The following is a 26,608-nucleotide window of genomic DNA, read 5'->3' on the forward strand; positions in this document are numbered from 1 at the left end:
TCATCTTAAATTTTCCATTATCTTTAAAGGGTCAATATATATATATATAGGGCATTCTCATATTTATGTTGAAAGTTATATATATATATATATATAGTTTATTTTGAAGAATAAAAATGAATATTTTGACGGAAAAACATTGACATATGAGAGTGAATTAATGCAAATATTATGTGTTTTTTTTTTCTTAAAAAAAAGTGAACTGAATTATATTGATTAAAAAGTAAAACGAATGTAGTACAGAAGGAGGTCCACCAGCTAGCGTCAAACAGTACAGTCTGATGTGGTAAGTGAAGTGTTTTCATTTTCATTTTGGGCAAGGTGGGGCTCTGCCTCTAAATAATTGATGATTAAAGAGATCTGGCAATCCTCCTTGTTGTACCATATATAGTCTTTCGTCCACATGAGGTGACAAATGGGTCGGCTGGAGTTGACGGGCAACAAACACAATACAACTGGTGAAAGGTAAACTTCTTTCTTTGTTGTGTGCAATCATCCACGAGAAAAAGAAGGAAATTGCCAATGAATCAAATTTAATAGGGGATTGTGATTGTGGGGTTCTTTTCCATGACATAAAGTCGTTTTATTCTTTGAGTTTTATTGCTTCTTGCTTTCATGACCATGTCAACATAGGGGCAAATTCCAGTTAGCATCATCTTTTAGCTAGGTAGGTCTTTGTTTGAGAACGAGGTGAGATCAGATGTTGCTAGCAGGAGTCTCCTCTCTTTTTGCTAGGTCTTCGTTAGCAATGATATATAATTTCCTTCTTTTTTTTGGATAAATAAAGCATTAATTCAAAAGAAAATGCATAACAGTTAAAGCCATTTATATAAAACCCTTTGCTATGGATATATAGTATTGTTTATTAATTTTACAATAATGTCAAAAGAAATGTTAAAATATCCAATAACTTGACTATTCATAAAAAATAAATGTTAACAAAATTGTTATTTATTATACTCATAGAATTTGTGAATAAATAGTCAAGCAGTCAAATTTCAGCAAAGTTACAACATTACTATGACACATAAATATTAAAATATATATTTTTTAAAACTAAAGAATATTATTAATTAAAAGCATACAACAGGATAATATTCAAACCACAGAATCAATATTTTGGAATACTCCCATCTTAACAAAAAGTCCACAAAATGATTGATTTCTTTGTATATAATTAAACAAAAAGTATTATTTCTAAATTCACATATAAATTATATAACGCGTTAAGAAATTAATTGTATTTTCGTGAGTTTTGATCTAAAACTTGATTTAATCACGAGAAAACTACTTTAGAGTCGCTTTCAATTATAATCTGTCAGTGAATTTAAATTTGCTTTCAAACAACGGAGAAAGCTTCAAAGTTTGAGTCTACTATTCTAATGCTTTTAGAAAAAATAAGCAAAACTTGACCCTCAAAATTTCAAATGACTCGCCCGATACCAACAGGCCAAGGTGTCATAAATCAGAGCCATATCCATCTTGATACTTCACACCCCTTGAGGAGAGGGAGACCTTAAACCATTTTGCCTAACTGGTTTCTGAGGAGAGGTAATAGACAAATCTTGTACATTTGTCATGAATTGGGAAAAATCGAACAATCCAAATTTGGGTATTTTTGATCCTTAATTACAATCCAAGCAGAATACTAATTAAATCACAAACCTGGTCAACCAAAAAGAAAACAAAATTGCATAAAGAAGAGTTTCTCAAATTGGTGTCTAATTATAGTTTCTTTAGTAATCAGAGAGCTAGCATCAAAGTTGGAATTGTTCAAGAAATTTCCGACCAACTATTGCATTTGCTTGCACTAGACAGACATGCCAGGAAGAAAAGATGATCAACCAATTCTGGTTCAGCAAAAAAAACACACAATTTTTGTCTTGATTCCTTAGGATAGAATAGCATTGATGCTCTCAATGCTTTCTAGCAGCAAACATCTTACTTTTGGAGGAACAGTCCCTTTCCAAATACAGGTCTCAATCAAAACTTCTATGTCGGACGGCTCTAAGTTCAAGCTCTTTTTCAAAGGATTTGAGTTTGGAAAGTCTATTTATTGTGTGAGAAAGAACAAAGAACTCTTGTCATACACCAAAAGAGAGTGAATGAATGAGTTTAATACAACGTTCTTCTAAAGGCCATAAAAGATTTTCTCTCAAATCTCCATGACCACTTTAAGAGCAATGCTTGATTGCAAGAATCAAAAATGAGAATCCCCAAGCCACCCTAGTGTTTGCAAATACTAGTCCTATGTATCCACTAATCTCAGCTTCCTCTTATCATACAATTCACCCCGCAGAAACTAGTGCTGAATTTTTCTAAGTTAGGATTTCTCCCCACTTGGCATTCTAAACAAAAGACTTGTAATACATTAAAACTTCTATAAATTAATATTTAATAAATTAATAATCTTGATTAAATAATATTTTTGATCGATTTCGACTTAAGAGTTGAGACCAACGTGGTAAATTAATAATTTGTTAAATTTATAAGATAAGACATTTTTTAAAAAATACATTAGTTTCACTTAATATATAAATTAATAATCTTTTTATACATCAAAATTATATATATACATGATCCAATTAGAAGGTGTTTATAAAATATAACTCCAATGTTATTTGTTTCTTCTCGAAATTTTTGTCTCATTGTACCTCATTTCTAACTTTTTTTAATACATTAAGAAGCTCCATTGTAGTATTACCATATTGTAAGAGAAAATTACGTAATTTGATTGTTGCTTTGAGTGCATCTTTACACAAGATAGGTTTCAGTATAGAATTATCGTCTTCAATTTCATCTTCGTTGTAATTTACTATGACGTTCTCAATAATTTACTCATTACGACTAATATTAATTCGTTATTTGATAATTAAGTAATATTCGTATAATCACAATACACCATGGATATGTCAAGTTTTATGTTTTGAAAAAAAAAAAGAAATTTTTTATAAATTAATTTTTTATTAATTAATTAATTAATTTTCATGATCTTAAAAGTATTAATTTATAAAGTTTTTAGTATATGTGGGGGGAATTAGGCAGATCAGATTTTGTTAAAGCAACTCTACTACCAACAGACAAAAACCAAAAATTTACTCTTTCACGGACTTAGCCTTCTCTTAAAAGCATCAATCATCAGCTGCCAAGTGGAAATCAATCTTGGTATTGTCTCCAGTAGGTATTCCTATACCATTTAGAGAAGTTGACTTTTCAGCTCCGAAGCTAAGCTAATTAAAAGCATCGGAGAATTCTTTTAATTACCCTTAATTGTTTAGTCTTTGATTCCTAGAATAATTGTAAATATCATATTTACAAATTCTTTTGTTCAATACGGAGACAGTTTTTTGTATTAATAAACTTATTTTAGTAATTAAAATAAATAAGAACGGAAAAAGAGATTTTTTTGAATAAGTTTATAAATATTAATATAAGTTATAAAGTTAGTGCTTTTAATGGGAAATGAATTGTTTTTATACACTGTACAAAAGTAGAAGTGAAAGAAAAAGTTGTGTTTATATATCAAAATACATACATTATTATAATAATTATTATTATTAATTAGAGAGAATATATTAGATTAATCCAACGTCTTTATCAAGTACTTAGTTGGATAAAATCCAAAGTTAAACAGCTTTCGAATCTCTGGCCATGTGCCAGGCAATCATGATTTTGATTTGTTGAATCATATATGTTGGACACAATTTGTCACTTAACAAATAGATTCGATTGCCATTATTGATTGATTGATGTTTAACAATTTTTATATATGTTTCACCCCTCAACGGTTAATTTGTTTGCTTCTCCCATGATGAGTACACCATTGGAAATTAATAGGCCAAAACAACAGAGGATTCCCTTCGATTCACGAAAATTTCAAGGAGTGTGCAAGCGTTCATTTTTGTGTATGTGTGGAAGAGAGGAGTCAGCACCTAAATAAGGCAATCTACATCCTCCTTTAAGACCAAATTGTACCTCTGCGTTATTAGTGGGACAATTAAGCTTGCATGCCCTGGATCGAGCTGTGAGAGGAAGTTTTGAGTCGATTCCGGACAAAAATAATCATATAAAGACCTTATTCATCATCTTTGTCATACCACCATTTCTTGGAAGACCAATAATAAGTATATCAAACCTCATTGTAGGCCTGCCAAAATCAGCCCCATAACATGCAAGTTCCAGACCATCGTGTCTCTTTGGCAGACAAGTATGAAGCAAACGTGAATGCATACGACCCAACAGGGCAAGTGTACCATAACCAATCAGTGCATGCGCAGCACTGTTCCATGCCCAAAGAGGCTCAACGCACATCCAGAAGTCACCAACATTGACTCTGCCAAAACCTTGAAGCAGCCCTAACACCAGATTACAAATCGTTCTGGAAAAACTTCTTGAAATACCAGCCCTAAGATCAAACTTTAAAGGTCGAGCCAGCAAGCACATTGGGACCATCGACGAAGCACCAACATCTGCAGTAGCAAAATTAATGACTGACACGAGCCCCAAACCAATGAAAACAGATGAGATTGTCACTCACTGATTTCCCAAGAGCCCATTCTTTTTCTTGAGATGCATTAGCCCAAGGTGAATTTATTTAATCATGCCCTATAGACATAGGCCATCTTATTGTTATTTTCCACCCTCCAAACGTATACTTTAAGCTTATTTACGTAACCTTTTGTCTCATCTTTGTAAGGTGAAGAAAAAACAAAGGGAATCTTAATGGATTAAAGAAAAACCACACCCAAAAATCAAAGAAAACAAAGATTGGTCTCCCCTCATTGATATTATGGCCAAGTATAGGTTTTCTTATGTTGCTTCCTTGGCCCAAGAAGAGTTGGGCCGAGGTAGATTTGAAATGTATAGTCGGGCAAAGGATTTTTAGGCCTGATATCAAAAGTTAGGCTGCCCGATCATAGGCGGCATGTATTCGACCTTGCTTGAAGAAATTTTGCAATGTCTGTGGTGAGTCCAACACATGCTCGGAATAAAAATTTAAATAAGTGCAAGGTTATTATCTAATATATTTCTCTTTTATATTCATTTAAGTAATAATAAAAGAGGTATTTGAGCATTTTAACTCAATAATTGATGTATAATTTCTTTACTCAAAAAACAAATTTCAATGTTCCCTTAAGTAAAGAGAAAAACACAATAACGTAAAAAGGAATGAAAAATTGGAGCCTTTTAAAAAGTTGTATATGAAGATTACAGACCAAGGATAGTTTAAGTCCCTGTCAAATTTCTTATTTGGAGTTGGGTAAGCAAGTGAACATGGCTGATCAAAGGAGAGGTTTGGTTAATAAAATGGGGGACGGAGGTGGGTCGTTGTGTAACCAAGAGAAAAACAAATAAAAGAGTGGAAACAAATTATTAGGCTTAGCCAACAAATGGTAATATACTCATCTCAGTCTCGAGATTTCCCTCCCTTAAGAAGACCTCCTATTAGAACATGCGAAGGGTAATTAAGTTAATGTTTTATAAAATCAGTTACTGTCTGTGTCAGCCAGGCATGCAAAGACACTTTGAGAGAATCATTTTCATGTTTTGACTAGGTAACAACAGACCAGTCACAAGAAATATAGTTGCCTTATAAGATAGAAAAGGGATTGGGGTGAAAAGACATCCACAATTTTTTCTTTTTAACTCGATCAAAGATTCTCTTCATTAAATGATCAAGCTTTAACAACCTACATATCTAACTCATGTGAGATGCATGGTTACACCAAGTATACTTACAGGGCACCTAACAACACGTATTATCCCATATCAGACAGAGGGTACACCATATCATTGTACACCCTTAGCTTTACATTCCAACACAGAATACAACCATCAACATACATCTTGAAGCTCTCTTCTCAAAACAGCCTCTCAACGAAGGTGAATTTCTGCTCCCAGTCTTACCATATTGTTATGAACATTTTCCTCTCTTCCAATCCCCATTTTTGCCAGTGAATCACCGACTCCATTTGCTTCTCTGAAGGTATAGTTGACCGTAACCCCTCCAAAGGTCTCCCTCAACTTGTCGATTTCAACAAAGATTTTCCAATGTGCCCAAGGTCTTGTCTCCTCATTGTTCATCCATGAAATAGTCGTTTTTGAATCTGACTCTATCACCAAAGATCTCGACTCTCTCCACCATGATGTACTAAAAAGCTTCAGAGTTGTTACGATTGCCATCAGCTGTGAGTATAGTTAGACTCTGAGCTTCCTAAAGGTCCCAAAAACAACCCCATTACACCTCCTTCTTCATCCTTTGAGCACTCCCCACATCATGTCGGTCTTGATTTACTTTAGTTAAGCCATCTACATTAAATTTAGGTAGGTTTACCCTAGACGTGTTGTTAAACCGCTCAACTCGTCTAAAACACATTTAATTAACTATGTTATTTAATATCCCTATAACTTGTAATCTGTTTATTATCTATTTAATTAATTGTGTAAATCACATGTTTATCTTATACTTTTATAACCCAATTAAAACCTGATATAAATACTTGCTTTTATTACTGTTGATAATGATAAGAATGGATTTTATTTCAGTACTTAATGGATATTATTATTTTATTATAAATTTTTTTATTATTAATTTTAAATTGAAATAATGAAGTTATATTTTATTTTTAATTATATGTATTTCAATTTAATTATGTTTATCATGTTAATTGTTTGGGTTACAAATCGTGTTGTGTTATATAAGATTTAATCCAACCTATTTAATGAATATATGAAGCGTTTTGTATTATATTGCACATTTAATGCACACATATATATTCATGTTTAAAATTTTCACATATTTAATTAATCATGTCATATTTATATTTATATATATAATTATTAATATTTTATATTTACACTTCACAATTAAGACACACAGATACGAATTGTGAAATTTACCTCCTTGTACATTATTAAAATAAAACTTTTATCTTTATATTATTTATTTATTTTTTTTAAAACCTTGAGTAGGTCCGGTCCATAAACGAGTCAAGTCTACATTTTGCTTCGAAACAAGGAATTTATGAGAGTAAGTTTGTCTTAGGTACACCACTAATGTTCATTGTAGGACTTTTAGACATTTGACTTGTTAACATCATAAATTTAACTAGTCCCATGATTAAGGATGTAAACTTTTGTACTAGCAATTATTATTTATCATGATCATCCAATGTTATAATCCCATGCCCCATGTAAACATGGTAAAAAGAATTCTGTTTTTCTTACTTTGAAAAATTGCTTGAACACAAATTCACAACCTAATGCATAATTATGATCACCAATGATTAATTACCATTGAATGGTAAAAAAGTGTTGAGCTATAATGAGTCAAGCCAAAACGAATCTGATTCCAATCTTTTCACCATCGGATGCTTGGGATTTTACTGGTCAATGAATCTATTGCAAAAGTACATGTCTTTAGAGGTAATAAAAGAAAGAAAGTGGTAAAACTAGGAAATAGAAACTGGAGACTCTCTTTTACAAGGCCTATGGTTGTAGCAAAAGGTTAGAATAATAATAATAATAATAAATAAATAAATAAATAAATTTTTTAAAAAAAATACTGCTATGATGATGACAACATTTAAGTGGTAAATCACGGAAGATGGCGACCGATCAATTTACTAAAAAGTTTTCCTAAGACCCAAAAGGACTCATTGAAAACTGGCTAAGCACATGGCAGGCCCCATATACAGGATCTCTGACTCTTGACTTTCTTCGTTGTTTAGATGGTACAAGCCATGCCAGTATCATAAACATTAACCATCACGGCAGTAACCGTAGCCCTTATCTGCATTGCCTCAATTCTCTTAACTGTTGCCTTCTACCCAGCTTTTCAAGCCTTTGGCCTGTGCTTGTCCTCCCTTTGTTTCTACCCTTTTTCTCATTTTTACAGTATAAATCCGCCATACAGGATCAAATTCTACGGCATTTTTTTTACCTTTATAAAGTTGAAGTGACCAATCAGTCTACTTTTCTCTTTTTCAAAAGTGGAATACATTTTTTTGTACTTATCAGGATCTCAAACACGCCTTGCTGAGTTCTCCGAGTTTGAAAATTATATCCAGTAGGGAATATGTGTCTGTTTTTTCTCTTCGTTATCTTCAGTAAACATTCAATTTCTTGTAATTATTTATTATTAGGTCATGATTAATTACTGTACCATTCTGCTGACTGCAGTTGGCTGAGGCTTGTCATGAATTACGAGGGAGGCAGTGTTAATTAAGTTGACAAGCAGATACACATTTCACCATTATGGCATCATTGAAAACGCATGACAGGAAGTAGCCATCCTCTCTGCCGTTGCCCAACCCCGGTTTCCTTTTCGTCAGTTGATCGCGTTAAGCAAATACCACTTCTAAAGGGTTGCCCACTCCTCCCCGGCTCTTAGGGAGAATGATGCAATTGCACCTCTGCCCCCAAAAGGCTTCTCATCACCACACTGTCTACTGTTTTGGGGTATATTATTGTGCGTGAGGCTTTGCTCTTGTTGCAGTCGGATTTAGCCTCGTCTTGTTCTCTTTGCTTTCTGTTATACCAAATGAACAGCTTTTCTTAATTCTTACTCAATCAAGAAATTCTACATTTCCTTTTCATGAAGATAAACCCGTTATGCTTGACTTGACTTCAACTCAAATGCTTAAAAAGCAAAGACAATAAGATAAATCCCAGCTTTTGCAAGCACTGATCATTAAAGTAAGGACTAATTAAGCTAATAACTCCAAGGGGCAAATCCTCTCTTTGTCATGTCCAAGCCCTTAATTACCATTAGTACAAACTTCTTATCACATTCCATTTAACATGAAGAAAATGCCTGCTAGCAAGAAATGGAAGTTCAACTTGAAAACTTATGATTTAACACATAATCATCATATTCAATGATCGTTGCATAGTAATAAAAAGATTTATAAAAGTGGGGTAAGACACGTGCAATACCCGAGATATAGTAACGGTTCAGATGAATTGGGGGAGAACATTGGTCTATACTGTATATTTTTTTGCTCTCATATGCTGCTCTGCTCTATCCTCCCTGACAGCTGGTGGGTTGCAGTGGCTACAGTCCATACCCTATTTAGAGGAGCCCAACCCAGAATCAAATCATAACACCTCAATTCAAAACTCTCCTTTCTATATAAATAACGCCAAAGCTCATTCAACCTCTACCTTTCATATTTACTGCTTCTATTAGTATAGTTAGTAGCAGCAGTGCCAGTAACAACACCTGCTAGACGCAGCTCAAGCAAGAGAAAAGAAAAGCTTACTCATTCTTATGGCAGGCAAAGAAAACGACACAAGGTTTATTAGTAACAAGCACGCCTGTGAGCCTTGCAGATCCTTTGGTCAAAAGTGCAGCCATTTGGTTAAGAAGCAGCGAGCCAAATTCTACATCCTCCGCCGCTGCATTGCAATGCTTGTCTGCTGGCGTGACCGCGGCGAGCCTTAAGGGGCCTGCTTGCTTTCATCGTCTCTGCTTGTATAGAAGTGTAATTAAAAGAAGTGCTTTTGATTAATATTACTAGTATAATTGTAGGTCATTATTAATTTGAAGGGTAAGAAAATTATAGTGTTACATGAGTTTTATCTAGCCTTCTGCAAGAAAAATTCTAGATCTGTTTTAGGTTTCGGATATTTCCCTTAGGTGAATTGTCCTTTTTTTTTCCCTTTATCTTCTTGTTGAAAAATGAGGAATGGTTTCTTGAGTCCGTATGATTGTTGTAATGGTTGCTTCTATCTTCTTTTCTGTTGCTGCTTTTTCTTTCTTACTTTGCTTTTCTTGAAATGCTGTGAAGTTCAAATTTGTTGTTTAGCTGTCAAAAGGGTTGATGGGACTGAGTGGAAATCTCAGCTGTCATCATAATCTTCGGAGGGTTAGTGTAGTTATGCAGTAGCATAGTCATTTCTCATTCATTGGTGGAAGAATGGAAATTCCTTTTTTGTTCATATTCCTGGTTAGCACTTTCTTATTGATACTTAATTTCAGATATGTTAGTTCATTCTTTCCTAGCTATCTGGGCTCATCATGTGCACAGTACACCAATCTCGGTTGGAAGAGGTAATTTGTGAATTAGAGCAGAAATTTGTCTTCATTGGCTCTGGATTGAAGAGGGTGATAGCTGCAACTTGGTGTTTGCTGATCTGATAATTTACAATTAATTTATTCATTTTGAAACAGTTTGCGTGCTATAAATAGAAATTGCAGATACTTCTTTTCTCCTCCAGTTTCTCCACATGAAATCATCATTGGTTAGAGAGAAGAAACCAGAGACGACAGATGCTTCTACTTTTCCCAGATTTCAATCTTCCTTTACTTTCCACTGCCAATCATACGAATCATTAAACTAATCCTACCCTTTTTCTTTGTCAGTAACATGAGATTATCATTAGGCTACAGTTCATCCGCTAGTCAACAAAATAAAACACCAATGAAGGGAATCTCTAAATAGTGACTTTAAGTGGAGAAAATGTTGTAACTTAAAAGACAAGAAAAACAATTGTTTTGGTTTCAAAGTGAACGTATGAGAAACATGTAGAGAGTTAATCAACATGCTCCCCATACCTAAATATGATTCGCCAATTCAGACAATCTAATCACCAGGTCCTTATGCTTAGGGAACATCAGACAAGAGCCAAGCACTAGTTTTAGAATTATTTTCTCTGGACCATTATCCTCGAGTTTCAACTTACTTGTTCATATTTTTCTTTTGTCCCCCAATCCCACCATGTTTTCGTTTAATGTTCCTTTACGTGCAACAAAAATCCATCGGCTCAGATTGAATGGAATGGCTGACCATACGTCAAATATATACTATTTTCCATCATCCTCGCAAGAGTACAATTGTTTTCCTGTGACAAACCACTACTCTTCTGGAAACAAGTTGCCATTTAGTTAGCCTGCAATTCTAAGTAATTATCTCAATTATAGAAATTAAAGTGCTTTTTAACTACAAGGGTTTTCCTTGACCAAGTACTCCACCTACTAATTGGACCCACTCTGAGACTAGCTCCTATTGTAAGAGCTTGAAAGACAAATTAAGATCAAACTTAGATATTGGTTTTCTTTTTTCTTTTTTTAATTTGTCAGTGTCATAGGGACATTGTATTCATGATTTAAATCCTAATCGTCTATATATGGTAATGAAAGAGACTTACTATATTGCATCTAGGATCACCCTGGTATAGCCTCTAACTGATGGAAAAGGGCAAAATCATCAAAGCCTATTCTAAAAGAATTACTTTTTGACAGAAACGTATAACTTGACTAATAAATGAATTCTTGACCAGCCAGCATATATATATATATATATATGCTGGTTATTACACCCATTTTTTTTACAGATTTTTTCCCTCTTTGTTCTGAATATTTATCCATCTAATCATTCAAAGACATGTTCTCTATAGTTTTGAACATCAAACGACATCATATAAAAACGGGCATTAGTATTTTGATGGGGGAAGCAACAGCAATGATTTCACACAAAAAGCTTGAAACCCCAAACATGCATGTGAATCTGAATTATAGCCAACATGATGAGCCCTTAAGTACACTGAAAATCACATGTGTGGGGGAAACACTTAGCTGATATGACACAAAAAAAACATTAGCCTTCGTTATGCCCCCAGGAGAAGAGCGCACCCCTTGCATTACAAGACAAATTATGCTTTTCCCTTGTCTTGGACAATCTTATCAGCTGGATATTTGCCCTTTCAAGCACACTCTTAGCTTTCGCCACCGTCAAAAAAGTTAATAATTGCTTCTAATTATTATTCTGATTAAAACACATTTGACATTAATTTTAAAGGGTTAATCCCGCTTTGACATGTCATGTGACAGTTGCTGTCAGATATTCATCCTCGTATCACTGTGGGTAAAAAGTGAACTCTAGACTCCGATCCCCAGCGAGACCTAATTTAACATGTACTTACTAGATGAACCTAGCTATTAGAAAATTAAACTTAAGTTTGGCCTAATCATGGTTATCGTTTAAAAAGAAGATTAGAGATCTAACTTATAAGACCCTCACACAGTGGAGTCCAAGGCATACATTAACTTGTCTCAATTTCAAATAACAAGGAAACCAAACTTGGACTATGGTAATGACAAATTAATTATAGAGGGTAGTGAAGGGGAGTGCTAGTCACGTTTTCCACAACGAAGCAAACAAAAGCTAACCTGATGCAAAGATAATATACTTCCAAGCAAACAGTGAAAAAGATACTACCTAATCTAGGAGTACGATTAGGGACTAGGCAAGTGACATGAGTTCAACACTTAATGATTTTAGTGAGGGGATCTTTGGTTTTACGCTTGCACACTTACTTTGGGAACAATGCATAATAATAAAGTGGGTTTCAAATATTATCCTCACACAGTAAGTAGCTCGAACAATTTGGTACGATTTGATTCTTCTCCACGTTCCCGTTCCTTTTTTGGGTCATTCCAAAGGATATAGATACAGTAATGTACTAATGGCTCGGGTGCTACTCTATTTCGTTGAAGGTGGCCATGGACTAAAAAGAATGTCAATATGATAAGAAGAGAAGCATAGGGAGGAATTGAGAAGGGGATGAGAGAGCAACAAAGCCAAAAGCTAAACAGAAAGAAAGAGGACATGTTTAGATTTGGTTTATTTTGATAGTTTGTTATTGGCTTTTCGTTTTTGTTCTTTTTATGTAATAAAAGAAGTATGAAATCAAACATAAAACCTTAGCGAGAGACGAGAGACGAGAGAGGAGAGAGCGATGCGAAAAGGGGCAAGACATGATGTGGGTGGGTCAATGGATGTGTCAGCCGACAGCGAGAATCCTTAAGAGGAAAGAAAGGGAAGTTGGGGAGGGAAGCAGGGGGAGATAAAAGGGGAGTGTACAAAACAACCCCGCACTGCGGCTACCCCAATTCTCAGCGCCCCTCGTGCGGCCCTTCCATCCTTTCCCTTTCTGTGCCCTTCGGTCCCACTTTCCCTGCCGTTTTTAGTCCTCCCTGCTCATTGCATTTGCAGGCCACCATCTCCAGTCTCCCCCAACCCCCCTTCAATAAATTTCAATAATGATATTCAACACCTAGTTTCATCGACTCGAACACTATGGTATCAACGCTTTCATCACCTTTTTTCCCCCAATTCGATTCCACCACTGTTTGGGCTATTTATGAAAGAACAATAATCATTCATTCCACATGTTTTTATTGTTTATGTTCAAAATTACCTATTTGCCTTTGAAAACAAGCAAAATTTTCGACTACCATGCATTGAAATCCCAGGGATATGCTCTCAGGATTTGCCCCGTGACATTTTCACCATTACTGTAGCTAAGGGCTCCATTACTGCATTTGATGACTGCCCTAGATCTAGATAGATGCCAGTTGTTGGCTGATGAGGTAGGGGTTGCACACCTCAGAACTGTGAATATGTACCTTTCTGTTTTCTTCATCTTTTCTGAGTAATGAAACGCCATATGCTTGAAAGAAAAAGGCGTGGGATGGCCACTAGACTGTGGAAAGAAAATACAATATTCAAAGGTGGGGGACCAAAAACGGACAGAGGCAACACGTGCATTCCTGACAACGTTGAAATAGAGGAAGGAAGGTGGGGCGGGGGAGTGGTCTTTTGATCTGTGTTTGTTTACCATGGTTTGTTTTGTTTACTGCTAAGCGAATCCTCTGGCAAAACAGAAGAGGCAAATAACAGCAGCAGCAGCATTTAACGATGTTTCTGTGTAGATGCCTTTCAAAGACTTTCCACTTTGAGACGCACGTGTGGGTAATACCAAAAGAAAAGGCTCGGGAAGAGAAAAAGTGTCTTATTATCGTAATAATAATAAATAAATAAGGGGGACTGATGGCATAAAAAGAGTAGTAATTACTAAAATAAAAGAAAGTGATCAAAGGTGCCCCCTCCTCCAATCTTTTTTCCCTCATGCCCTTTTCTTTTTTCTCTGTTTAGGATACCTACTCCAATCACTTGTCAGTTGTCCCATAATTTAGATTATCATGGAATAGGGATATCTAAGAGGGTTTCTTCTCACTCTTTTCTTTTTACCACCACTCATCACCCTTCACAACCGCTTTAAATCCTTGTCAATATCATTTCACATATATATATGTTGATAATACCATCGTATTTTCTATTTATAGTAATAAAGGTGCATCTTTTTATAGGGACATCTTGATGATGTAACTTTTTCTTCATATATATATATAATATAATACCTATACCACATCCCATGAAATGTGTGTTATTAGTTAATGGCAATGTGATAGTAGGGTTAACTCACAATTTGGTGACTAAAAATGTCAATGTACATGAATAATTTGAGTCTCAAACCATAATAAAAAGAAATATTCAAACCAACCCACTTAATATAAGAGTATCATTTTGTAGGTACACCAAGGAAAACAAAAACAAAAAGGAAGTTTTGAGTAAAATCTAGCCTTTATTAACTATGGGATTTTAAATACATGGACAATTACTATTATTGCATAACCTAACTTTATATATATAGTGAGCAATAAATTACATATGAATAAAAAAAAATTAAAAAAGAAAGAGGAAGAATTTAACTCAAGAGTCAAGATCCCTACAAGCATGTGAAGATATTCATGTCCAAAACAATGTACAATTTCCTTAATGATCATTATTATGATCATTTGCACTTTTTATATATATGTTCTATGAACTTAAGCTAAAATCTAAAAAAGAAATACTCACAATTACAACTATCCTCTATTATGCACTACCCTTTTGTGTACTCTTTTAAACTTTTTATTAGTACCATGTAGTCTATTTCTAAAGACTCAAGTAATTTCTTTCTCTTGTAGCTAATTGGAAAAGTAAAGCATGCATTTGGTAACTTGGCACATCCAATTTGTGTGCAAGGACATGGCATACAAATTACAATGGATTGGAGATGGGACCGGTTACATTTTGCCATATAGGGTTTATAAGTGGTGGAAAAAAGGAGGTGTAGTATGGTGGGGCAAGAAAGGTATGCTCCTGGACATGATTGGTATCTACAATGTATGATATGATATGATGTGCTCTCATCACCATTATTGTAATTATTTGGTATATGATGTGATTTGATATTTGCTTTTCTTACTATCATGCTAAATATCTCTAATGCATATGATGATTCCCAACAATAGTTGTCCCCTCAACACAGAAAACATGAGGCTGCGTTTGGTTTTGGGTTCGTTTCAGTATTTTCTTCAATATTGAACACACATATATAAAATGTATGGGGTAAAGATATGTACTAATTTTTAAACACCAAGAAGTGAATCATAGAACAAAAAAATCTTGTTGTAGAATGTCTGAAAACAATGAATAGAACTAAACAATTCATCAGTACGTGAAGACAGAAGAAGTAATTTGGTATAGAAAATGTGTAAGAAAAGGACTTGGGGAGAACAGAAAAATATAAGGCAGCCCGGCAAGCAAGTGCCAAATGCCAAAGCATAAATCCAAATTATTCCGATGATATTTTTGAGGAAAGGGGGGGAGAGGAGATTTGGGGTCACACTATTGTTTGGACTTGACAACCGACGTGGGGTTATATAATCAAAGATAACAAAGACCAAGGCCAAAAGAAGAAGACTAAAGCACAAGGACATTGATGTCATTAATTAGTACACCATTAATCTCCATTTTTTTTTCTCATGTGGGGTTGTCTCCCGTCAAGTGGTTTAGTCTAATCAATAGTTCCCACCCACACCTATCTTACCAAGAAATTATTTCCCATGCCATTGATTTGTGGAACATGACTCCTTTTCCCCTGGCATCCGGCATCTCCAAACCTTGCCTTGGGCTTGTTTTTCCCCGGAGCTCTAGTTGGGCTAACCAGATAAACAAGGCCCAAAGTTTTTACTTCCATCCATGGATGGCAACAATACAAACAGACAAGGTGTTTCCATGACTAGACAATTATCCGCACAATATAAGAAATATTCATACAAGTAATACTCAAAAGAGTTATTATGAGTAATCATTTAACACACTGTTATTTATTTTTTCACTTACAACGAAATGGTAGAAAAATGTGGAGGAAGGACTATCTGAATTGAATACATAGTGTGGCTTAAAACGTGCAAAACATTGGAATTTTCAGTTTCCACGTAAGGAGTAAGGTGTGAACGGAGGGAAAGTCCAATTTAACTGGGAAAGCAATAATGTCTTGTCAGTGTAAGGAAGCATTATGAGCATGCAACTTTGTCAAATTCTAATAAAAATCCTGACATTTCCGAATCAGAAGAGTAATCTAGACCTCACGTACTTCCTGTTATAAATATACATCAATTCTTGTGTTTGGTGAATATAAATTATATGCATGACATATCAGTTCTGCTGGTCAAAGAGAGAAAGGTAGACCCATGCTCATATCTCAAGGATTTGACTGACTCCAGTTTTTAACCATAAGAATCAATATCACTATCAGAATTCATAATTTCCCTTCAATTTGTTTCCCATTGTATTTTACTAAGAGGTTGACGCCTGAAAGGTAATATTCTATGCATTTGAGTGAGGCTATGTCGATGCAGAAAACCTGTAAGCAGCAATACCATTGGAAGTCACCAATGGGCATCTGTAAACAGTAGTCAATAGAAAAGGTCGTAAAATTTCAGGGCACAATGTGCAGATTTCCAGTTTGTTATGTCACAGTCAATAGATGGTCTGGAGGGGCTGGGAAAGGCCCAAAAGTACCAAAATTTCAAATCTAGTTCCATAAACAGTTAACCTTATGAAGTTGTGAAGCGAGGCAGCTTTTTTAAATAAAAAAGGAGCAGAAGCAGGCTGCATATGATAACGACAGTATGAGAGATTTTCAGAAGCACAAGAGGCAGCAAAAGCCTTTTAACTAATGTTTCGATGGCAAAAGGCCAGTTCAGTGGGAGCCCGCAAAGAGCTAACAATGAGAAACTCGAGTCTGAATTGTGTGAACCGATTATCTTTCAAACACAATTTAGCGAGGAAGAAAAGTTGGGGGAAATTCTAAGCAACCCTGTCCAATAAGTAAATAGGAAGGGAATACTGCAAGGAGACTATGATACTCGTGGGGATCATTGGGCTTGAAAGAGAGTGAACTGGCCGAATGAGTTTCGATTATGTGAACATATAACGGGGTGACTTACTATTTTATGAAATTAAAAAGGTTCCCTTGCTTTCTTAGACTCAAAAAGTAAGGCCGAGTAACGATTTCATACCACCTCAAAAACTAAATACCATTTTCCTCAGGCTATTCTGATTATAGAGGGTTGAGGAAAAGAAAAAGTAGAAAACCATAGAGAAACGCCACACAATCATAAAACGAACCAAATGCCTGAATTGAGCTTAAATCTTGTAAAAGCTTTCAATTTGTCTATAGTAACTCCAAAATAACAAAAACTGTTTTTTCAGCTCCAGTGGGTAGCCAGGAGTCATCCTCTAGGCTCCCTTCGCCTAAAAGGGTTGGGCCATGGAGCGTTTACATCATACAGTCAATTTAACAGATACTACATAAAGATAAATAGTCACCATAAATTAGGCAACCACAAATGATGGTAATTTAACTGTAAAGGTCATCCTCGTCAGCTCCTCCAGCCGAAGCTGCGAAAGGATCAGATGCAGCAGCCCTAGAACCAGTTTCAGCAAACCTAAATTCACTTCCAAATCCCCTTGACTGCTGCAATGTTTGGGCGAAAGCTTGATATTTGCGGATGTCAGCATCACTCACACTCCTGCGAGCAAACTTCATTGATTCCTCAAAATGAGCAGGCTTGATTTCTGCCACATCATCCTCAACATCTTCCTCCATAGCTTCGGGGTTATCCCTTCTTCTCCTTTCCCTCTCAATATCCTGAAAACATAAAAAAACCTCATCAATACAATCTCAAAACATGAAAAACATCACACATTCCATTATCTACTGCACAGAAAATAAAGTCATGGGAGAAAACAGGCATGATCATACCTTCTCAATGTTTTCCCTTATGGCATATTTACATGAACGCTGACAAATTTCTGTAATATCTGCGCCACTAAAGCCTTGAGTATATTTGGCAAGGGCTCTGAGGTCAACCTCTTTTGCTACTGGTGATTTCCTCAAGCAAGCCTTAAAGATCTGATGGCGGGAATCCTCATCAGGAAGAGGAATATAGATCAACTGATCAAGACGACCTGGTCGCAGAAGTGCAGGATCTATAATGTCAGGTCGGTTGGTGGCTCCAATGATGAAAACAGTTTTCTTGGCAGACATGCCATCCATCTCAGTAAGAAGTTGGTTCAAAACCCTATCAGCAGCACCCCCTGCATCACCTACACTGCTTCCTCTCTGCAATATACAACATAGATCAGCATCACATGAAGGGCAAACTAAAGAACACCAACTGTGTACAAAGACAAGCATAGTTTCATTGCTAAAAGAATCCATGCACGGAAAACCATATTACTCCCTTCAGCTAAAGGTTACTTAATCCATAAAGATAAAAGAATTCCTTAGCCTTGAACATACCTGGGTAGCAATTGAATCAAGTTCATCAAAGAACAGGACACAAGGAGCAGATTGGCGAGCCTTGTCAAAAATTTCACGTACATTGGCCTCACTTTCTCCAAACCACATGGTAAGTAATTCTGGACCCTTGACACTAATGAAGTTTGCCTGACACTCATTGGCAATAGCTTTGGCCAGAAGAGTTTTCCCACATCCTGGAGGGCCATAGAAGAGTACTCCCTTTGAAGGTGACATCCCGAACTTCTCAAACTTCTCAGGATGCTCCACTGGATATTGAACGGTCTGCACATCAAAGTAACAAATTAATCCCATTTTTTTTATGATATTTAAAAGGATAAAGGAAGAGAATGGAGAAGTAATCAAAACCAGAAAATCGTTCTTACCTCTTGAAGCTCCCTCTTAACATTCTCAAGGCCTCCAATATCTTCCCAACTGACATTGGGCACTTCAACAACCTGACCAAGATTAAGAAAGAATGATTAGAAACAGAACTACTGCTCCCATAAAATCATAATCAGCAACAAATCTGTACATCACTAGAAGTATCTTGCTTATACTCACAGTTTCCCGCAGCGCTGATGGATTGCTTGTCCCAAGAGCAGTCTGGAAGTGCTCATTTGAGACTGCCATAGAGTTGAGAATCTCTGCATCTATTGACTCATCTTCCAAGTCAATCACATCCATCTTTTCCCTAATGCACTGTAATGCAGCCTCGGTACAGAGAGCTGCAAGGTCAGCACCAACATAACCATGGGTGTCCTTGGCAATTCTTTCTAAATCAACCTGGAGTAAGCCATGAAAATAAATTAGAATCATTAGTTCTTTTTTAGACAGGAAAAAAAAGGTTACAAGAATTTTAATGAGAGAAAATAAGGTTTTAGTTTTTGACATTACCTCTTCAGCCAGCTTCATGTTCTTTGTGTGGATACGAAGCACCTCAAGCCGGCCAACTTCATCAGGGACACCAATATCAATCTCCCTATCAAATCTCCCAAACCTTCTGAGAGCCGGATCAATGCTGTTGGGACGATTTGTGGCCCCAATGACAATAACATGTGCACGGGATTTAAGTCCATCCATCAACGTCAACAGTTGAGAGACAATCCTCCTCTCCACTTCACCATGGGTCTTCTCTCGCTTGGGAGCAATTGAATCAATTTCATCAATGAATATAATAGATGGTGCATTCTTCTCTGCTTCCTCAAATGCTTTTCTGAGATTACTTTCACTCTCTCCAGCCAATTTTGACATGATCTCTGGTCCGTTAATGCAAAAAAAGAAAGCACCAGTTTCATTTGCAACAGCACGGGCAATCAAAGTCTTTCCAGATCCAGGAGGCCCATAAAGCAAAATTCCTTTAGGCGGCTTCACACCAATTGATTTAAAGAGCTGTGGATGCCTCAATGGAAGCTCCACCAATTCCCGAATCTGAGCCATCTGTTTTCTCACTCCACCAACATCATCATAACCTACCTCATCTAATCTATTTTCATCCTCCCTCCTGACAGGCTCTCCCTCACAGAATATCTCAGTGTCTGGTGCAACCACACAGTACTCGGGAGGATCAGTCTCAATAACCTTGAATTCTACACTTCTCATTCCACCTCTCACAAGGAAGAGATCACCCTTCCTCACTGGGCGGTATGCTTCCAGAAAGTAAGCTGTAAATGCAAAATTAGCGTCGTCAGTACTTATGGACAACATTGTCAATAATTCAATATTAAATCCAACCCTCAATTATGTCAATAGGTAGTTTATATCATATATAATGCGTAATAGGGGAGAGTGTGGTTATAATGCACGCATATCCATACATGTAATTGAGCCACCCTGGATGCATATATGAAGGTATGAGTCCACCCTAGATGTATAGATAAGATGCTAGAAAGAGAGTGAAAGAGACGAACACAAAGAAAAGGCAACCTACAAAGCATTTTTAACATCAGACATGCATGTACAAACTAAGAAAGACAAACCCCTTAAGGGCTTAAGCCTGTAGTAATTGCCTTTAAAAATACAAGAGGTCTACTCCATTAGGAAAAACACTTTAGCCCTCTTTGGATAAAGTTAAAAATAACGGATTTAATCAATCAATTATAGTCTTGTTATACAAAAGATCAATGAGCTTATGATTGATTAAGAATAGTAAATTATTGTCTTATCATATGAGTGATTATGAAACAAAGAAACTATTTTACCTCTTTACCTGTCTAGGTAACCAAAACTACTATTAATAAATTAAGAAATACCATTCGAGATAAAAGTTGAGAATAAAAGATTAAGAACAAACTCACGTTTCAGGTAAGCGTCGAAGAGATTTCCAGTAACCCCTTCAATCGTGTCATCCACGGGCAAGATGTGGACACGTTTTCCATACTTAACATCCGGACACTGATGCACGGAGACAACATCACCAAGCCTAACCCTCAAGTTTGACCTGACAACCTTATTCATTCTGATCTTTGGTTCATCACATGAGTCGTCTGCAAGAGCAATGCAAATAGTATCTTTCCTCTTTTTTCCCTGTGGAACAAAAGAACAATAAAAAGGACAGTATTAGCAAGATATGAGGTTAAAGACAGAGAGAATTAAAATCCATAAGAAAAATTGCAATTAAATAACAATCCATGCCACATAAAAAGCAAGCTTCAATCACACAATGACCTATAAAGTAATTTTGCATATTTGTGGGTAAAGAAACAGTCTTTGCAGACAGGCTTAGCAAACTAGCCTCTTTACCTACAAAATATTAGCAGAAACTAGAGAAACAAAATTGACCCTGAACAACAAAATCACGTGTACAGCCTACAATGACCTACCAAAAGAGAGACCCAAATTGACGATCAAAAACAAAGAGGCATAAAAAAACCAGGAACCACATCAAATAAAAAGCCAAATTCAAACAACCATGTGAAAATTAAACCCTAAAGCACAACAAACAGCTAAGACAAACACCTACCCATTAAGCAAAAATCAAAAACTTAAAACAGGCAATAAATAAAAGTCAAATCTAAAGTAGAAACCTTGATCAAGATAGTGTCACCGCGAAACAGCTGGAGCTTTTCCATGGTATCAGGATGGAGAGAAACAACAGAGTTATCGTCGTTAATTGCCTCATCAACAACGAGCCGATTAGGTGCCTTCTTTCTTTCCAAGATCGCCGTACTAAAATCCCTCTTAGTCCCCTTCCTGAAACACAAAATCAGAATCAGATTAGAAAAATCTAAAACGAACCATTAAAGAAAAAAGGAAGAGAGATCTGGGTGCTCACGAGTCGGAGGATTCTCCTTGGTTAGACATGGTGTTTGGTTGGCGGAAGACGAGAAGTGCTTTCGAGGCTTGGTTAGCTTGGTTTGGTCGATATGTGGGATCTGAATAAAGATGAAAGAAGAGGGGTTGGCTTATTTATAAGGAGAGGAAGGGAAAGGAAGCTCCGTTTCTTGTTAGGAAAGAAAAGGTTGTTTTGGTCCGGCTACTTTTCTTGTTTGCTTTTAGAGTTCGGTTTGGAAAGAAATAGAATTTATTTTTCTTTTTTTTAAAAAAAAAGTATTATTGTTTTTAAAAATAAGAAAATAATTTTAAAGCAAAGTTTTATTTATTAGTAGAATGGAAATGAAACAATTTTCCTATGAGAACACTAGTGCTAACATAATAATAGCATATGTGGTATTTTAAACTAATAATCTATTAAATAGATTTCAAAAAAGGGAAAAAATAAATGAAAAATATTTTATGATTTTGTCTGTTATAAAATATTTTATGTAAATTAACATAATTTTTTCATTGAATCCTAAAACATTTTACGTTCATAAACTTTTTTCCCTCTCAAATAAGAGAAAAATTAAAAAAAATAAAAAAACTTTCCAACTTTACCATAGGAAACTTTAATATGGAATGAAACCTCATTTATTGAGATATACAAAACCACTTGTAAAATATAAAGCTAATTAGATTAATTTCCAAACAAAAAAAAAATAAAAGAACAAATTATTTAATACCCTTGGGAAACGACTTGGGTTCACTTTATTATTCTCTTTGTTAAATTTTGACTATAATAAAAATATTTAAGTTTGCAATCTTATTCATCAATTATCAATATCATCATCATCATCATATTTATTTTGATGTTAATGTTGGTCCAATTATTGATGTTAATGTTAAATTATGCACTAATATAAAAGTAGTGAAATGTGTGTTAAGGTATTTGGGATCCATTAATTTGACTGGACATAATTAAATAAAAGTAGGATGCTGCATGTGAAATTCTATTATTCTAATCCCAACAAAATGGGTTTCTTCGGAAAGACAACGATATTGTGGCTGGCTATTAGTTACCAATCCTCCTAACTCAGATAAGCTATGGAAACGGCGTGCTGCTGCTGCTGCTGCCCTGCCCTTTACCATTCCCAGCAGCACACTCCTTTTATCATATCAGGCCCCACTCTGCCTCTATATCGCAGCTTTCTTATGTACAATATAACCTCAAAATAACCCTATAATTACCAATGAATTTTAAATTTTACAAGAGGATTTAGAATATTATTATATAATATTTTTAAAAAAATTAAATTTTAATAGAGTACATGATAACTCTCGCTGAAATATAAAATCTCCACTGCAATGTATAAACTAGTCCTTGTACTAGGGTTATTATAAAATCAACACCGTAAAGATTAATTTAAATAAAAAATATTAAAGAGATTAAATTAAAAAATTTATTAAAATTAAAAAATTAAAATATTTCGAATTTAAATAAAAAAATTAAATTGAAAAAAACACTATAATATAGAGGCTTTCCAAGTATTTTGACCAATATAAAATCTCCATTGTAATGCATAAAATAGTTTTTCTTTATAAAGTATAAAGTTCTTTTCTTTTGTTAAAATATTTCTTTTTAAAATAATATATTATTTTACTATGCCTGTTCTTTATTATTTATACATATTAATTAGGAATAGTAATAAGTGGTTTATAATTGGGTATTTTGCATTGCTAAACCCGATTAAATAAAATTAAATATCTTATGATTAAGTTCGAGTAAGATTTGTATAGTAAAAATTACCACTCATCATGATTACAGGTAGAGTTCAAGTAGTGGGGTAGGTTTGAGTAGTGATTATAAAGTACTCACTATTTAAATTCTATTATAAATAATAATTTTTAATATTCAATTTTAGTTTTTATATATTATATTTTGCTTATAAATTACTTATAGTTAACGTATTATTTATAAATTTATTAATTATTTTAAATACAATTTTAAATTTTATTTTTTATGAATTAATTTTAATTTATTAATTTAAATTTTATTAATAATAAATATATATTGATTGGTTTAGAATTTATATTTTATTTTGAGTTTCGATTTCTTTTAAATATTACTAATCGAGTTTATGTTCGAGTACCATACCCATCGTCATTACTAATGTTAATAATATGTACAAACATTATTTGCTTTAACTTGCTTGCTAGTGTTACAATGGTATATGTTCTGCACAAATTAAAGCATTTGCATTTGAATATTCAATTCTTTAAAAAAAATAAAATAAAAGGAAAAGTAATTGTGCAAATTCCATTCTTTCACCCAACTTAAAGCAAGTAATTAAATTCCACTACAACTACAACAGTTAACTACGGTCCAAATTCACATGTGAGCTGGACCATAATAAGCCCAATTAAAGCCCAACAACAAATCCACTTCACCTGTCCAATGACATAGCAGCAAGCTGTTGGGCCATGCACCAGCAATAAGAAACTTGGGTCAATTTATACACTACAGCCCTTTGAAAAATGGGTATACTCAAGATTAAAGTTTTACCATTCTTTTTCCCTCAACATTCTAACATATTCCTATGGTTGATGTAGGAGGCATAATATTTAAAAAAAAACTCAAATTATTTTAAAAAATTTAAATAAATTATTTTTTATTAAATTTAATTAAATTTTATAATTTTATATTAAGTCAGATAAATTTTTATAATTAATGATTAATTGATGATTGTTAGTAAAAATATGACTTATCATATTATATCAGGTAACACTAAGGCAATATGATGACATGTTGTAATGAATGGTTATGTGATATATTTTGTATGATATAATTATATTGTATTTTTTCCTTTACATGTATGCTAACACCACATCAATGTCCAACTTATGAGTATAAAATGAGATAATGACAACTGATCAGTTCGATAATGCATGTGATGGTGAAATATTATTTGAAGGAATTGAACAAGTTGTGGAAGAAAATGACAAGTTGCAAATGGCCCACACCCACCCCCCCTCAATTATAAGACAATGAATGTTGCAGCCACATATTCAGCTGCTATATATGTATGTATGCATATACTACAAATTAAACACCGATCCCTTCCATGATCAGTAGATTCTTTTTCTTTCTTTCTTTCTTTATTTCCCTATTGGGTGTCGGATCGATGGGTCGACAACGTAGCAAGGAGACATTTTAGAAAGAATGTCGTTTAAACGACATGACCAAACGCACCTGGACAATATCAGAGAGACAAACAGATGTCATAACAATGTAAATCAATTCGAAAAGTGACACAACCTACATGATTGTTCCATAGTTTGCTTGATGTTGGACGATAAAGAAGAAGGGAAGCGTAGTGATAATCATAGTAGTACACAGGGACGGTAAATAATCTTAAAAGTCTAAATTAAATATTCAAATAATATTTTTTTATTGAAATTAAAAAATTTTTATTAAAATTTTTAATTAAATTTATAATTTAATAAATCAACTATCACATAAAATAGAGAGAATTTAACAATATAATATAAATTTTAAATCAAAGTAAAAAAATTTACAAAGATTAAAATTAGTATTTATTAGACTTAAGAGATAGGTAAATATTTTAATAATTATCTTACTTTTTATATATTTTTAATATAATTAATTATATTATTATTATAAAATTAGTAGCCCTATTAAAATTTGGAGCCTAAAGCGGGTTGAGCCGGCATTGGTAATATAGAGATAATAAATTAATAATAGATTTATTTATATTTAGGTATTTATTTTAATTAATTCTACAACAAAAATCGATGGCTACATAAACATAATCTAGGCATGATTGGAGAACGCACGTTTCTTCTCAATTTTGATCTGCACGTCACCGATGAATTGGTTGAAATTTTCCTCAGACGATCCAACGGTTGACAATGCATTCTCTAGCTTCTTTTTTACCTCCTTGATATTCTTCCTTAAATCATCACCTGATTTTCGGCTGATCACTCGGTGGATCTTGTCCACAACATCATCTCGGTTGATTTGCTTCTGATCAGAAAGATTAAGTCCAATTTTCCAATCATCAACCACTAGTTTTCTATTAGTGAATTGATCGGTTAACAAAGGGAAGCAAATCAATGGTACGGTGCACCATACACTTTCCAGTATAGAATTCCACCCACAGTGAGTTAAGAATCCTCCAACCGCTGGATGTGAGATCACAGCAATTTGGCAGCACCATGGCACGATCATACCCGTTCCTTTGATATTTTCCTCAAACCCAGCGGGTAAGAAATCAGATTCACCGGAGCTCACAATATCAGGGCGAAGCACCCAAATAAAACTCACCCCGCTAAGCAAAAGTCCGTAGGCTATTTCCGCAATATCGTTTTTACTAGCATGAGCATAGCTACCAAACGAGACATACAAAACTGACCCATGAGGCTTTGTGTCTAGCCATTGGGTGCAGTCATACTCGGACCACAGGCTCGTAGCCACGACACTCTTGGTGAACCCAGTTGGGAAAATGGGACCAATTGCATAAGTTGGTTGCTTTTCATGTAAGGCGGAGATGGTTTCATGTTCAAGCTCTTGCACCGTGTTACAAAGAAGGAAATCTGCCTTCTTCACCTCCTCGAATGCCTTGAAGATTATACGATGCACCACCGTTGATATATCAGAAGCTTGGAGATATGACATCAAATCCTTTGGTTCTATAGCTCGAACCCCCGGGATGTAATCGATGATATCATCACGATTATCTAAAAACGAAGTAATATAATCATGGAGTTAAGTATAGTAAACGATGCTTAAACACTAGGTAGTAAAAAAGAGAAAAGAAAGAATAAGAAATAAGGTTTTTACGTACCAATA

General features: G+C 34.7%; 3 protein-coding genes across 3 annotated transcripts in view; 1 reads left to right on the plus strand and 2 right to left on the minus strand.

Annotated features, from left to right (window-relative positions):
* Window positions 1-8,995: 8,995 nt before the first annotated feature.
* ROT4 (DVL family protein) lies at window positions 8,996-9,764 on the plus strand. Its single transcript, XM_021434193.1, has one exon. It carries the CDS (start codon window positions 9,272-9,274, stop codon window positions 9,443-9,445), a length of 174 nt encoding a protein of 57 aa, XP_021289868.1. The 5' UTR covers window positions 8,996-9,271; the 3' UTR covers window positions 9,446-9,764.
* Window positions 9,765-17,296: 7,532 nt separating this feature from the next.
* Window positions 17,297-21,914, minus strand: LOC110420334 (cell division cycle protein 48 homolog). Its single transcript, XM_021433610.1, has 9 exons — window positions 21,755-21,914; window positions 21,507-21,672; window positions 20,778-21,006; window positions 19,378-20,144; window positions 19,045-19,266; window positions 18,867-18,938; window positions 18,484-18,765; window positions 17,944-18,303; window positions 17,297-17,829 (listed from the first exon to the last, which is right to left on the minus strand). Exons 1-9 carry the CDS (start codon window positions 21,781-21,783, stop codon window positions 17,539-17,541), a joined length of 2,418 nt encoding a protein of 805 aa, XP_021289285.1. The 5' UTR covers window positions 21,784-21,914; the 3' UTR covers window positions 17,297-17,538.
* A 3,555-nt stretch (window positions 21,915-25,469) lies between these two features.
* The window catches only part of LOC110420599 (UDP-glycosyltransferase 86A1-like), a 1,665-nt gene continuing 526 nt past the window's right edge, over window positions 25,470-26,608 (minus strand). Inside the window, 2 exon segments of the mRNA XM_021433977.2 lie at window positions 25,470-26,496; window positions 26,604-26,608. The exon segment at window positions 26,604-26,608 is cut by the window's right edge and continues 463 nt beyond it. Coding sequence (XP_021289652.2) covers window positions 25,571-26,496; window positions 26,604-26,608 — 931 coding nt within the window. The 3' untranslated portion in view covers window positions 25,470-25,570.

The sequence above is a fragment of the Theobroma umbraticum genome, unplaced genomic scaffold (assembly GCF_002168275.2).
Source record: "Theobroma umbraticum cultivar Fairchild unplaced genomic scaffold, ASM216827v3 scaffold_86.0, whole genome shotgun sequence".
Classification (NCBI taxonomy): domain Eukaryota; kingdom Viridiplantae; phylum Streptophyta; class Magnoliopsida; order Malvales; family Malvaceae; genus Theobroma; species Theobroma umbraticum.

Excerpts from the sequence above, each read along its gene's own strand:
- ROT4 (XM_021434193.1), top strand. The coding sequence starts at position 9,272 with ATGGCAGGCAAAGAAAACGACACAAGGTTTATTAGTAACAAGCACGCC.
- LOC110420334 (XM_021433610.1), bottom strand. The coding sequence starts at position 21,783 with ATGTCTAACCAAGGAGAATCCTCCGACTC. Across the intron at positions 19,267-19,377 it reads ACATGAAGCTGGCTGAAGAG|GTTGATTTAGAAAGAATTGC; the intron begins GTAATGTCAAAA and ends GGCTTACTCCAG. Across the intron at positions 17,830-17,943 it reads TAAGGGAAAACATTGAGAAG|GATATTGAGAGGGAAAGGAG; the intron begins GTATGATCATGC and ends TTATGTTTTCAG.